Below are 15,033 nucleotides of genomic sequence, written 5' to 3' on the forward strand. Positions count from 1 at the left end.
AGCTGTCTGCTTTTATTTTTGACAGATTGTGGCAAAAAAAGGTAATGTGTTTTGACTAGAGAGTAAAGGTACTTTCTCTTTCAGCCAAATGTTATCTGCCGTCCTGTTGTTGCTTCAGCTGTGGGACAGTGGGGCCCAGGAGGCGGACAATGAGCGCTCCGCCCAGGGCACTAGCGCCCCCCTCCTCCCTTTGCTGCATCGATTTCAGAGCATGAGCTGTGGGAAAGACGCCCCTCACACAGAGAGTGACACTCACGTAAGTGTCAGCCCCAGGCTTTGCATTTAAGTTGCTCTCTTTTTTCAGTTATCCTAAGAGTTAGATTTTTATACACAGGACCAGAGCACACGTGGGGTGGTGGTCTGGAGTGGGGAGGGTGTATCTGATGATTTTAGCAGTGAGCTCAGTGTGGGGCAGGGGTGGGGCGGGTGTTGGGGAGGCATGGGGGGCACATGGCAGATGGGCAGGCAGTTGAGGGGTGTGGGGCGGGCATGGGGGGGCATGGGGGAGGCATGGGGGACATGGGGCAGGCATGGGGCAGGTGGGTGGGAGGCATGGGATGTGACAGGGGAGTGAGGGTAGGAGACTCGGAGGGTATAAAGAGGCCATGTTCACCTCTACAAGGGAACCAGCCAGTGGAGGCAGGAAGATGGGCCCCTGCAGTGCTAAGGAGGGGTGCTTCGAGGAGGGGCTGCCCCGTGAGGTTTCACTGTGCACATGGACACACACATGGCGTTCCCATGTGGTCCGCCTGCTCGTTCTGACCCTGCACAGGGGCGGCTAGGTCTTTATCCTCTGGGTTCGCCATGTGCCATTTGTGGAGAATACAGGCCAGCGAGCAGCAGTTACGTGGGCGTGTCGTCAGACACGCGCTCTTCTAAATAAATATTAGGAACAGCACACTGAGACTGTGGCTGACTGTGTCAGCCCTGTGTGTGTGGCACCCCTGAGTCGTCCCAGGAAGCCGAGCCTGGTGGCCGAGCCTGGCCTGCATCTGAACCCTTAGGACTGCTGCTTTTTAGAGGCACAGGTTGGGTTTGCAGGTCTCTTCTGCAGAGACATAGCTGCTCCATTATAATGTTTTAGCCTAAGTTTTCTATTACGTGGAATTCTTTGGTGACAACAAGGCTGTTCTGCCTGTCCGAGAATTAGAACTAATGATGTCAAATGAAATCTGGCTTGCTCCGGAGTGTGCAGCATTTGCATTGACATAAGTGGTGTTTGTTTGAGTTTTCAAAGCCGGGCACAGGGGCATTGCTGTGTGCCCAGAAAGCTTACTCCCCGCGCTTCCAAGGTCTGTGGGCGGTGAACCTGCGGGGTGGCTGGGCTGCCACTGGCCCTGTGGAGGGTGCAGTCACGCAGCGAGTGTGTAAGCGTGGAGCAGGGGACAGTGTCAGTGCATTGTGACACTTAACCATTGATGGCCAAAGGAGCAGGTGACAGGTAATGTGCAACTGAACACCAGAACAGGAAGCCTCCTAAAGGCAATGTGTTACTTGACTTTTCCCGTCCCTGAACATGTTTGTTTACTTCCTCTGCAGCTTCTGTCCGGCCCTCTGAGCCCCAACGAGAGTTTCCTGAGGTACCTCACTCTTCCTGAAGACAGTGAGCTCGCCATCGACTTGCGGCAGACCGCGGTGGTCATCATGGCTCACCTGGACCGCCTGGCCACCCCCTGCATGCCGCCACTCTGCAGCTCGCCCACATCCCACAAGGTATGTCATCGGTGGGGCGGACCTCTGTGGGCCCCAGGTGGTGCCATGCCGGTCTGCTCCGTGCCTTCTGGGACACGTTCTCTGTGCGGGTTGAGTGGCCTGACTCCAGACAACGTCTGCACAGCTTTAGGTGTGATGGTCAGCTGAGTGCCCACGGGTTACAGACCCACCCACCATCCCAGTCCCAGGTTCAGGAGGCGCATGCTCACAGTGTGTCTCACGCCCCAGCCTTCCTTGGAAGCTCAGCGCCTGTCTGCACATGGAGCCCTGAGCGGGGCCGTCTGCTGGTGACGCTCAGAGCGGTGGTGACACACTAAGGACATGCCAAGGCCCTCCCTAGTTACACCTGCTCAGCACCACATTGCCCCATGGCACCCAGGGAAAACTGCCCTTTGCTGAGGTCACGCAGACCGCCCTGGTTTTGAATCCAGGTTTTTCTAACTTTATTTTTAATATGAAGAGTCTTTATTTCTTTTAACAGTCACTTTTCCCCAAATAAGTAACATGAACATGGTTCAAAAACCAAAATTAAATGCAAAGCCACATTGTCCATTCCTTTTCTCACACCCTCACCGTCCACCTTCCTTTCTGCTGCTTCTCACTTCTCTGTCTCGTGCCTTTGCGGTGCTGTCTGGGATGACACTTTAGCGGTGGCCTGTTGCAGTGCTTTCACTGAGCCGTGTGTCCTGCAAAGCGCTCTGTCTCAGTGAGCGGGGCTGTGTTGTCATTGGCTTTACAGCAGCTCGGGGCTCCATGTGTGGCTGTGTCCTGAGTTTTTAAGCAGCCATCTGTTGCTGGGCACTTGTGCTGTTGGAAGTTTGCTCCCAGATAGTGCCACGATGACCAGCTGGTCCATTCGTGCGCTGTGCGTGTGCCCGCAGTGATTTACGTGGCGTGGGTGACACATTAGCTGATCACACCAAACTGCTCGCATGTGGCATGGCCCCTGTCACCCCCTCCAGCCGGAGGGACACTCGTCTCCCTGCCTATGCCTAGGCTTTCAGGTCTCTGCCTGCTGTGGCACAGAACGGTCACCTGATATTTCTCAGTATGTTTAAGGCCTCGTTGTTCTGCTTTCTCACGGGCTCTGTCGGTGAGACTCTGTGGAAAGGCAAGCCGTTCAGTCACTGTCTTACCTGTCAGCGGAGGTGATAGGGAATGTTAGGACTTGTCTCGGTGTTTTGGGTCAACTCCTTTCTTTACTTGCTCTGCCTTTATTTGACTAAGAAAGACACTTCCTTGCTGCTGTAATAAAGTATTCACTGCTTTGTTATCTTACAGGGCTCACTGCAGGAGGTCATAGGCTGGGGGCTCATAGGGTGGAAGTACTACGCTAACGTGATTGGCCCAGTCCAGTGTGAGGGCCTCGCCAACCTGGGGGTCACGCAGATCGCCTGTGCCGAGAAGCGCTTCCTGATCCTGTCGCGGACCGGCCGTGTGTACACACAGGCCTACAACAGCGACACGCTGGTGGGTGTTGCGGTGGGCGGGAGGCGGCTGTGGTGCTGGCAGCCTGGGTCGTCTTCAGGTCGTTTGGTTTCCGAAGGTTTCTGAGCAGCTGTTCATTGTATACAACAGTGATCAGACAATATGGTGACTGATTAAAGAAAAAACTTATTACAGTAAGACACATTGCCCTTAGTCCCCTTCAAAATACTTCCCCTCGCTTTGAACACACTTATCCATCATTCTTACCACTTTCTGAAGCAGTTCTGGAAGTCCTCTTTTGTGACTTTCTTTAGTTGCACTGTCGTGGCTGCCTCAGAGTTGTGAATTGATTCAAAACGTTTACTTTTCATCGTCATTTTGACTTTGGGGAAGAGCCAGAAGTCGCACGGGTCCAGATCAAGTGAATACGGTGGATGGGGACACACCGTAATATTTTTATTTGACAGAAATTGCCTTATACAAAGAAGCGATGTGTGACACGATGTCTTTCCATTGTGATAAAAAAATACAGTGAGTGCTGCTGCCTAGTGCCATCCAATGGAAAGGCAGGGGTCTTCAATATGGGAAGCAGCGTGTCAAACCTTAGTAACAGTGTGTGATAAGTTTCAATTTGTTCCATGCAGTCAGTCAGGTGTGAGCTATGGTAGAATGAAGGTGTGTTTTAAAGTGAGCCATAAATCATCCTCCATCGTGACGACGTTCTGTGTCACACATCACTTCTGGTGTGTGATCTGGCAACTGCAACTTCTGGCTCTTCCCGAAAGTCAAAATGATTCAGGACATCAAATCATTGCGACCATGACAGTGCAACTAAAGACACAAAAGAGGACTTCCAGAACTGCCTCAGAAAGTGGCAGGAACGATGGATAAGTGTGTTCAAAGCGAGGGGCAGTATTTTGAGGGGGATTAATGGCAATGTGTCTTTTACTATAACAAATTTTTTAATGAAACATTCCCTATTATTTGATCACCTCGTGTTATCAATCATGCTTAATTATCTTAATCATACCCTTGTCAAGAATTCGAGGCAGAATTTGTTAGTTGCCAAGGTCAAGGACTCCTGGCCGTGACACTCACTACAGCTGTGATTCCTATCTGTAAACTGACTTAGCAGGTGTAAAGCCATCTGACTTTGGGGGTCATGCAGTAACAGGTGACAAAGAGAGAGCAGGCCTCATGGGGATGGTGGCCAGTTGGGACATGCTTGTCCCCTCAAGCTGTGGGTGACCACTCATGCATCCCCCTAGTCACACATGGTCAGCAACCGCCAGACGCTCGTGTTGCTTCAGTGTGTGCAGGCTTGTTAGGCTGAGCTACAGAAATGAAGCAAGTCATGCTGTGGCTGTTTAACTTGCACTTCTCACTAGTAACTGTCTTCCTCTGTTTACCTTTTTAGGCCCCACAGCTGGTCCAGGGTCTTGCCTCCAGAAACATTGTCAAAATTGCTGCCCATTCTGACGGTCACCACTACCTGGCCTTGGCAGCCACCGGAGAGGTGTACTCCTGGGGCTGTGGGGATGGCGGACGGCTGGGCCACGGGGACACTGTGTACGTACAACACACTACCGTAACTGACATTCTCTGTTGTTGTGTTGCTCTTGCCAAAATAGGGCGCAAAGGCGCCCACAGGCAGGGCGAGGGTGGACAGGGCTGTCCAGAGTGTCAGGCCCTGGGGGATGCCCGAGGAGCTCTGCCCACAGCACAGGGGTGACATCGGCAGCCTCCGTGCGCGTCTCACCCAGCTTCTGCACCTGCAGCTTTTGCTCCCCCTGCATAAGCCGCCTGGACCACAGCACTTTCTGAAGCAAATCCTATACTACTGTTCCTTCCTTCCCAGGTACTTCAGCGTGTCCCTATCAGATAAGGTCCTCCTTTCCGAAATGAATCATACTGTCATTCTCTCAGGCATAAAGGTCAATATTTCTTAATATTCTTTTCTGGGGGAGCTTTTGATTATTGTGAGACACCAGAAATACAACAAAATGTAAGGTTGTGAAAAGGGAGCTGCCGTGGAGGTCGGGAGTCCTCTTGCACGTTGTGGCTGTGAGTAGGGTTTGGAGGAGAAAACTTGATCCGAGGGTGAACTTGAAGGTGCAGGCCCCCTCGGGGGCACTGTGAGCAGGGCGTGGGCAGCTGCAGTTGGGGGAGGCTGGCCTGCTCGCACTGCGGGGGAGGCGGACACACGGAGGAGGCAACGTGATGCCTCTGCGTGGCGGTGTCCAGCAGGAACTCTCCCACTGGACAGTGTTGTGAGGGTTCAGACAGTGAAAGCCATGGCCTCCGCTGCTCCCTCCTCCAGCTCCTCTGTCATGATGTCGTACTTGGTTTCTGTCTGTCCCACTAGCAGAGTTCCTGAGCTTCAGCAAGTCGCTGGGCATGTCAGCAGTCCTTTCCTGTGGCAGAGGACTTTGTCTGTGGACAGGCCACTGTCCTGGCCACTGTGAGCAGAGCTGCTGAGGACTAGATCAGACACTGCTCACTAGTCCTGCTGGGCGCCAGGCTTGGCATTGGGTGCTCGCTTAACAGAGTCACGTAGGGGGTAGGGGTTGGAGTCCTCTTTCCTTAATTGTTGCATAAGACACCTGAACGGGAAGGCGAGAGCTCACTCAGGAACACACGAGTGCTCATGGGCAATGCTCGGGCCTTCACGTGCCTCCTCCTCTGTCCGCAGGCCTCTGGAGGAGCCCAAGGTGATCTCTGCCTTCTCAGGGAAACAGGCTGGGAAACACGTGGTGCACATTGCGTGTGGGAGCACGTACAGTGCGGCCATCACGGCTGAAGGCGAGCTGTACACCTGGGGCAGGGGCAACTACGGCCGGCTGGGCCACGGTGAGTGGGTGGGGCCCAGCTGGACGCGTGGTGGGAGGGGCCTGTGGAGGCACAGCAGTGATGATGGTCTCTGTGTCTGAAGGTTCCAGTGAGGATGAGGCTGTTCCTATGCTGGTGGCTGGCCTCAAAGGGCTGAAGGTCATTGACGTGGCGTGCGGGAGTGGGGACGCCCAGACTCTGGCTGTGACTGAGAACGGTACGTGGGACTCATGCTGTCTGTGGGACCCGGGTGGGGGTGGGCTGCTTTCCTGGAGGCCATGGCTTGGGCCTAGAGCAACCCCCGCGGCAGCCATCACCTGCCTCTTAGGTGGGTGTGCGCGGAGGTGTCCTTGGCAGAAGTCCAGAGGTTACAGGACTGGGACCTTGTGTCACACAAGGTTGAGAGCTAATTGGTGGCTACCATCCTTCCTATTTGGGCATTTTATTTTTTAGCCGAAAAATGAGAGTTAAGGGCGGCCGGATGGCTCAGTTTGTTAGAGCGCGAGCTCTAAACAACAGGGTTGCTGGTTTGATTCCCACATGGGCCAGTGAGCTACACCCTCCACAACTAGATTGAAGACAATCAGCTGCTGCTGAGCTTCCGGAGGGGCGGCCGGATGGCTCTGTTGGTTAGAGCGTGAGCTCCCAACAACAGGGTTGCTGGTTCAATTCCTTCATGGGATGGTGGGCTGCACCCCCTGCAACTAAGATTGAAAATAGCCCCTGGGCTTGGGAGCTGAGCTGCGCCCTCCACAACTAGATTGAAGGACAATGACTCGGAGCTGATGGGCCCCGGAGGAGCATACTGTTCTCTGATATTCCCCAGTTAAAAAAAAATAAAAAAAAATGAGAGTTAAGATGGAATCATTGATGTGCTAAACTGTCTCTGGTTAGGATTACGTTTCCTGCCATTCAGCACCCTTGACTCCCTGTGGTAAACCCTGCTCAGTCGGTGTTTTCTACAGTATGAAGGATGCTACGTTGTTGTTTTTAATTCTAGTTTTGTGTTTGTGTTCATGAGCGAGGTTGTATCTGTTTTACATTTTTGAGGGTACATGTGTCAGGGTCGATGGTTAGAATCACGTGGTGTTTTAAACCGTATTTGGTGGTATCTGATGTGTATCTGTCAATCAGCGGGGGCCTCAGCCTGTTCTGCCTGCAGAGGTTGGGTGGCAGGTTGGGAACTGACTGCTGCAGTGGAAGCAAAGCATCCTGGCCTGTGCAGTCTGGTGACAGTGGGGATCGCCAGGGGGGCTGTGTGAGCAGCGGGCATCACAGACAGAGTACAGGAGTGTGCACACGCACACTCGCTCATCCTTGCGTACAGGTCTGCGGGGTTGGCATTGCCGTGGTGATGTCATCGACCACCTTCCAATGGCTCGTCTACCGTTTTCAGTTTAGATCAGGGATTGGCTATTTTTGCAAATAGCATTGTTGGAACGCAGCCACACCAGCTCACTTACATATTGTCTGTGGCTGCTTTCCTGCGACAGTGGCCTTGTTGGTAGCTGTGACAGAGACCATATCTCCCACAAAGCCTAGAAATACTTATCATCTGATCTTTAAGAAAATGTTTGCTGATCTTTGTTTAGATTATTTAAAATAGAATGGGAACTTAGTCGCATATGGAGCAACCTAATTTCTTTGGATTTTTCTTATCTTTTACAGTTTTCACCTACCCCTAATTTAGCAGGTTTTTTGTTTTTGCAATTCTCTTTGTTGAGTTTTTGCAAATTATTCAGCTTAGCTTTATTATTCAGAGTAAAAATCCCACATGATTACAATTTTACTGTACTCATTTTTGTAATATTTAATTAAATGAACAGGTGTTATTGGGAATAAACACAATCATATGGTTGACATGTAGTCAGCATGCCGGGAGCGGAGTGTGCAGGCTGAGTGGCTGTGTGCCGTGCTTGCTCTGTACGGAGCTCTGGAGGCGGGGCAGCTTTTGTTCCGTGTGCAGTACGTAGTTGAATCACGGTCCTTGAGCTCAGACCAGTAAGCATCAGGCTTTATTATTTATTCAGTTAAAACAGAAAGAAAACCCCAGCTTTCTTCTTGTTAATTGCTTCTGTACCATCCTCAAGTGTTATATAAACTAGGCTCATTTGGTTGGCAACCACCTGTGTATGTTAACTACATATATTTGTGGTCTAGATTTTCGTGTTATCGATTACATTGATTATTTTCAGCCATTTAAAAGTTCCTTTAAAGTGTGGTTATTTTTATTTGAATACATTTGTATTTTTTAGGTCAAGTGTGGTCTTGGGGAGATGGCGACTACGGGAAATTGGGCAGAGGTGGCAGTGATGGCTGCAAAACGCCAAAGCTGATTGAAAAGCTTCAGGACTTGGATGTCATCAAAGTTCGATGTGGAAGTCAGTTTTCTGTGGCTTTGACCAAAGATGGCCAAGTGTACTCCTGGGGGAAAGGTGATAACCAGAGACTTGGGCATGGGACAGAGGAGCACGTCCGTTACCCCAAACTCCTGGAGGGTCTTCAAGGTGAGTGTGAATGTGCTTTTCAGAGCCTGCGGGGCCACTTCCTCATAATCTTTGCAGCTTGCAGGCTTCTCTTTCTTCACCTGAGTCCACGAGTGAGCCGGCATTAGAAGCTTTCACCCACATTTTGGTAGGTATAGATAACATGGAAAGTGGTTTGTGTATATTACGAAATGGCCTAGAATTAGTCTCCCCACATTTAATTGCAAACTCATTCAGTTTTACTGATACTGGAGAGTTCTTTCTGTGGCTGGCACTCACGCATTCATCACTGTGAGCCAGCCACCGTGAGTGCTTTTGGTGAGGTCACCTGTAGTTACACTGTGGACACCAAAGAGTGCCAGCACGTGCACGGTGCTGGGGGAGCGCAGAGGAGGGTGGGCTGGCTCTGCCGGCAGTGATCTCATTTGAACCCATCCTTGGTGAGTGCGTTGGGTTCGAGAGCACCCCGCACGCACTCTAGTAGAGGGGACCACTGGGGACCAAGGCACATAGGTGTTCCTTGCAGGTGCCTCCAGAATGGAGGGAGACTGGTGATCCTGGAGGGCTGTATCTCCGGGTGGGCAGACTTTTTCTTAAGGGGCCAGACAAATATTTTCGGTGTGAGGGCCACCTACTGTCTGTCCCAAGTACCCAGTTCTGCTGTTGTAGCTCCAGAGCGTCATAGACAGAGTGCAGTCGCACGGGCCTGGCTGTGCTCAGCACGTCATTCACGAAACAAGCCTCGTGTTTGGCATGAGGGTGAAGTTTGCTGGATTCCTGAGCTGAATTCTTTTTTGTGTTTGCTTTTCTGTCCAGGGAGTTTAGAAGTGAGACTTTTAAGTGGAATGTGCCAGTTCCTTTCCCCATCATTTGTATTTTAAAATATGTTAAGACCTTGATGACTGGAAGTTTTGTGTGCTCATGTGGTATTTATGATTTTCTAAGCTTCTGGATAAGTTGTACAGTAATACAGTTGGTAGCATGTTGTGGAGCTATATTTGAATGTTATTTCTTCTTATTTATATTCCCCTCATTTAGTAAAAAAAGTCATCTTCCTCAGCTACGTTTATTAGATATAGAGATAGCTTGCTCTGAGAGTATTTCAATCATTGTTAATACAGTGGCTTTGGTGGTTGTTGTTAACTCATGATAGGCTCTTAAGATAGAGTCGTTCCCGTTGCTACAGTAGTTTTTCAGCTGAATTATTTTTTATATGTTGACATTTCTGAAAATACCCCTTGTGTTGGTCATCTTAGATTTACTAATAAGCAAAAATATAATACTTTGATAGCATTATTGAAGTTGAAAAAAATGCACTTTGTATCATTTAATTTTGAAGAAAAGTAGGTTTTTCGTTTTAGAAGACTTCCTCAATGAAGAGCGTACTTTGAGACTTGCCAGTGTAGACCACAGTCTGGGCCATAAAACATTCCTTAACGCATTTAAAAGAAGAAAAGCAAACAGTGTCTACTCTGAGACTACAATAGATTTAAACTAGAAATCAGTTGCAGAAAGAGAGCCATAAAATACCAAAATACATGGTGATTAAACAGTGAACTTCCAAATAACACACGGGTCAAAGAAGAAATCTCGAGAAATTTTTAAGTATTTTGAAGTCCATGAAAATGAAAACACAACTTAATCAGAATTTGTGGGATGCAGTGAAAGCAGTGCTTAGAAGGAAGTTTATAATAGCGAATGCATATATTAGAAAAGAAGAAAGATCTGAAATTAGTAGTCTTTCTGCACAACAAAGGAATCCATCAACAATTTTCCTGAACACCAAATGTGAGACCATTTTAATGACCAAGTTGTGGAACCTACAATCTGGTCCTGATGTTAAAGGACCTTGTATCCAATGGAGAAATGGGGAGTTGACAAAACACAGTTAAAAGCAGTCATTAGAAAAGAATAATAGAGCCATTTCCTGTTTCTACTCTGAGTGGTTTTAAATCCTTCAGTAAATATGTTACACATAAAAAAAGGAAGTAGTCAACAAAATGAAAAGGTAGTGTACTTAATCGAAGAAAATATTGTAAATAATATATCTGATAAGAGGTTAATATGTAAAACATATAAAGAACTCCTACAACTCAGTAGCAAAAAAAACAACAACAACAAAAACAAAACCACCAAACAATCTAATTGAAAAATGGGCAGGAGACATTTTCCCAAAGAAAACATAGAGATGGCCAACAGGTTCATGAGAAGGTGCTCAACACCACTAATTATCAGGGAAATGCCGATCAAAACCACAATGAGACATAATTTCACACCTGTCAGAATGGCTGTCATCAACGAGACAAGAGATACAAGTACTGGAGAGGCTGTGGAGAAAAGGGAGCCCTCATGCGCTGTTGGTGGGAATATAAACTGGTGCAGCCACTATGGGAAACAGTATGGAGGTTCCTCAAAAAATTAAAAATAGAACCAACATATGACCCAGCAATTCCACTTCTGGATATTTATCTGAAAGAAATGAAAACACTAATTTGAAAAGGTCCCTGAGCTCCATGTTTACTGCAGCATTGCTCACAACAGCCAAGACATGGAAGCGACCTAAGTGTCCATCAGTGGATGAATGGAGACAGAAGATGTGGTACATATACACAATGGGAGATGATTCAGACAAAAAAGAAGGAAATCCTGCCATTTTGACACCATGGATTGACCTTGTGGGCATTGTGTTGAGTGAGATAAGTCAGACAGAGAAAGACAAACACTGTATGACTTCACTTACATCTGGAACACACACACACACACACACACACACACACACACACACACCAAAATTGAACTCATAGATACAGAGAACGGACTATTGGTTGCCAGAGGCGGGGGTTGGAGGGGGGCAAAATGGGTGAAGGTAGTCAGAAGGTACAAACTTCCAGTTACGAAATAAATCAGTCCTGGGGATGTAATATACAGCATGGTGACTATAGTTAACACTGTATTGTATATTTGAAAGTTGCTAACAGAATAGGTCTTAAAAGTTGTCATCATGAGAAGAAACATTTGTAATTATGAGTGGTGATCAGTATAAAAAGTAAAATCAATTACTAAGTTTCCAACTTCGAAAACTAGAAAAGAATAGCAAATGAATCCAAAATAAAAGGAAAGAAATAAGAATTAGAGCAGAAATCAATGAAATTGAAAATCAGAAACCAATGAAAATCAATGAAACCAAAAGTTCGTTCTTTGAAAAGTTCAGTAAACCTCTACCCAGGCTAAGAAAAAATGAGAAGAAGGGACACAAATTTAAAATACCAGAAATGAAAGAGGGGACATCACTACAGATCTCATGAACATTAAAAGGATGATAAAGGAGTATTATGAACAACTCTGTGCCTCCAAGTTTGATAGCCTAGATGAAATGGATCAATTCTTTAAAAGACATAATTTGCCAAAACTCACACAAGAAGAAATAGGCAAACCAAATAGGCCTGTGTCTATTAAATAAATTGAATCAATAATTAATAATCTTCCAAAACAGTTCTTCCCAACTTGATCTGTAGATTCAGTACAATCTCAATCAAAATCCCAGCAAGTTATTCTATGGATATTGACAAACTGATTCTAAAGTTTACATGGAGAGGCAAAAGACCCAGAATCATCAACATAGTATTGAAGGAGATGAACAAGTTGGAGGACATACGCTAAGCTTCAAGACTTACTAGAAAGCTATAGTAATCAAGAGTGTATGATATTGGCTGAAGTACAGACAGATCATAGGAAGAGAATAGAGGAGAGCTCAAGAAATAGACCCGCATAAATATAGTCATCTGCTCTTTGACAAAAGAGCCAAGGCAGTATACAATGGAGAAAAATAGTCTTCCCAACAGATGCTGTTGGAACAACTGGACATTCCCATGCAAAAAAATGAATAATCGATAATGGGGGAGGCTGTGCCTGTGTTGGGGCAGGGAGTATATGGCAAACCTGTGTCTTCTCAGTTTTGCTGTGAACATAAAAGTGCCCTAAAAATAGTCTTATTAAAAAAGAAGAATGCTTTGCGTGGTTATATCTTCGGACAGGAGAATATGATCTAATAGTTAAAAATACACTTGCCTCTTTCTGATGATGAAAATCTGAATAAGGAGGGAAAAAAATAACAGATTCTTTTGAAACCCTAGCATTATTTATTTGTAGGCTGTAGGTCTTAATAAAACATAACGGGTTTTAATAAAATAACTGATGAATTGTGCATATTAAAGCGATGAGTTATCCTTCAGAAGTTGCCATTAGATGCCTGTGCCGTGAGAGGCCTGGTGTAAATATCTTGCTTGCAACAGAAGTCATAGGCATGGAGCTGTATCTGCACTGCTCTTCCTTCTAGGCAAGAAGGTGATTGATGTGGCTGCAGGCTCCACCCACTGCCTGGCTCTGACTGAGGACAGCGAGGTCCACAGCTGGGGGAGCAACGACCAGTGCCAGCACTTTGACACCTTGCATGTGACCAAGCCCGAGCCTGCTGCGCTGCCAGGGCTGGATACTAAACACATAGTTGGAATTGCCTGCGGACCTGCCCAGGTACTGCATATATAGCTTGGTTTGGTATTTTGTAGAATTTTGATTTCCCATCATTCATTGCTAGTATGCAGAAATACCACTGACTGGTATGTGTTGTCCTTATGTCCTGTGGTGGTTCTAAATTCACTGATTGGTTCTAGGAACTTCACTGTTGATTCCTTGGAACAGAGACAGTTTTATTTCTTGTTCCAATATGTATGCCTTTTATTTCTTTCCCTTGCCTATTGCACTGACCGGGACTTCCAATCTGGTGTGGAGTAGGATTGGGGAGAGGGTATGTCCTGGCCGCATGCCTGACTCCAGGGAAGCCATTCAGCTTTTACCACTAGCTGCGATGTTAGTGGTGCGGTTTCTGGTAGAGTCCTTGTTATCAGATTATAGAAGTTTCCTTTACCTCCTAGTGTTTCAGAGTTTTCTCTTTATCCTTAATAGATGTTGAATTTTGTCAGATGCTTTTTCTTCTCAAATGATCTGATCATGTACTTTTTCTTCTTCAGTCTGTTTATGTGGTGAAATACATTGATTGATTTCCAAGTACTGACCAAACTTTGCATTCCCACTTGGTCATGGTGTATTATTATTTTTATAAATATACAATAGCTGGGTTTGAGTTGCTAATACGTTGATGAGGATTTCTTTCATCAATGCTTGTGGTTTTCCTTTCCTTTCCTTTTTTTTAAATTAAAGGTTATTGGGGTACCAATTGTTAGTAAAGTCGCATAGATTTCAGGTGTGCAATCCTGTATTACATCATCTATAAATCCCATTGTGTGTTCACCACCCAGAATCAGTTCTCCTTCCATCACCATATATTTGATCCCCCTTACCTTCATCTCTACCATCCCTCTCCCTCCTTACCCTCTGATAACAATTAAACTATTGTCTGTGTCTATGAGTTTCTGTTTCTCATTTGTTTGTCTTGTTCTTTTGTTGTTTTTGGTTTATATACCACATATCAGTGAAATCATATGGTTCTCTGCTTTTTCTGTCTGACTTGCTTCGCTTAGCATTATACTCTCAAGATCCATCTGTGTTGTCAAAAATGGTCCTATTTCATCTTTTCTTACTGCCGAATAGTATTCCTTTGTGTGTATATACCACAACTTCTTTATCCATTCATCTATCGAAGGACATTTTGGTTGTTTCCATGTCTTGGCCTCCATAAACAAAGCTGCAATGAACATTGAAGCACATGTGTCTTTATGTATAAATGTTTTCAGATTTTTTGGGTAGATACCCAGGAGAGGGATTGCTGGGTCATGTGGTAATTCTATTCGTAGTTTTTTGAGGAACCTCCACACTGCCTTCCATAACGGCTGCACCAGTCTGCATTCCCATCAACAGTGTATGAGGGTTCCTTTTTCTCCACAGCCTCTCCAACATTTGTTACTATTTGTCTTGTTGATGGTAGCCATTCTGACTGGGGTGGGGTGATATCTCATTGTGGTTTTGATTTGCATTTCTCTGATGATTAGTGATGTTGAGCATTTTTTCATATGTCTATTTGCCATTTGTATGTCCTCTTTGGAGAAATGTCTCTTCAGGTCCTCTGCCCATTTTCCAATTGGGTTGTTTTTTTGTTGTAGAGTTGTATGAGTTCCTTGTATATTCTGGATATTAGCCCCTTATCGGAGGCACTGTTTGCAAAAATCTTCTCCCATTCAGTGGTTGCGTTTTTATTTTTGTCGATGGTTTTTTTTGCTGTGCAGAAGCTTTTAAGTTTGATATAGTCCCATTCATTTATTTTAGCTTTTAATTCCCTTGCCTTTGGAGTCAAATTCATAAAATGCTCTTTGAACCCAAGGTCCCTAAGTTTAGTACCTATGTTTTCTTCTATGCAGTTTATTGTGTCAGGTCTTATGCTTAAGTCTTTGATCCATTTGAATTAACTTTGGTACATGGTGACAAATAGCAGTCCAGTTTCATTCTTTTGCACGTGGCTATCCAATTCTCCCGGCACCATTTATTGAAGAGGCTGTCTTTCCTCCATTGTATGTTTTTAGCTTCTTTGTCAAAAATTATCAGTCCATATTTATGTGGTTTTATT

The 15,033-nt window shown here is 46.2% G+C and overlaps 1 protein-coding gene across 4 annotated transcripts in view; it reads left to right on the forward strand.

Annotated features, from left to right (window-relative positions):
* Positions 1-15,033, forward strand: part of HERC2 (HECT and RLD domain containing E3 ubiquitin protein ligase 2) — a 154,051-nt gene that overhangs the window by 20,043 nt on the left and 118,975 nt on the right. For all 4 annotated transcript variants that reach the window (XM_019753190.2, XM_019753191.2, XM_019753192.2 and 1 more), the window contains exons 9-16: positions 85-256; positions 1,540-1,713; positions 2,995-3,183; positions 4,559-4,710; positions 5,834-5,991; positions 6,074-6,187; positions 8,226-8,477; positions 12,793-12,986. In XM_019753190.2, the coding sequence (XP_019608749.2) occupies positions 85-256; positions 1,540-1,713; positions 2,995-3,183; positions 4,559-4,710; positions 5,834-5,991; positions 6,074-6,187; positions 8,226-8,477; positions 12,793-12,986 (1,405 nt within the window). The remainder of the gene's footprint in view (positions 1-84; positions 257-1,539; positions 1,714-2,994; positions 3,184-4,558; positions 4,711-5,833; positions 5,992-6,073; positions 6,188-8,225; positions 8,478-12,792; positions 12,987-15,033) is intronic.

This window comes from Rhinolophus sinicus, linkage group LG13 (genome assembly GCF_036562045.2).
Source record: "Rhinolophus sinicus isolate RSC01 linkage group LG13, ASM3656204v1, whole genome shotgun sequence".
NCBI classification, from domain to species: domain Eukaryota; kingdom Metazoa; phylum Chordata; class Mammalia; order Chiroptera; family Rhinolophidae; genus Rhinolophus; species Rhinolophus sinicus.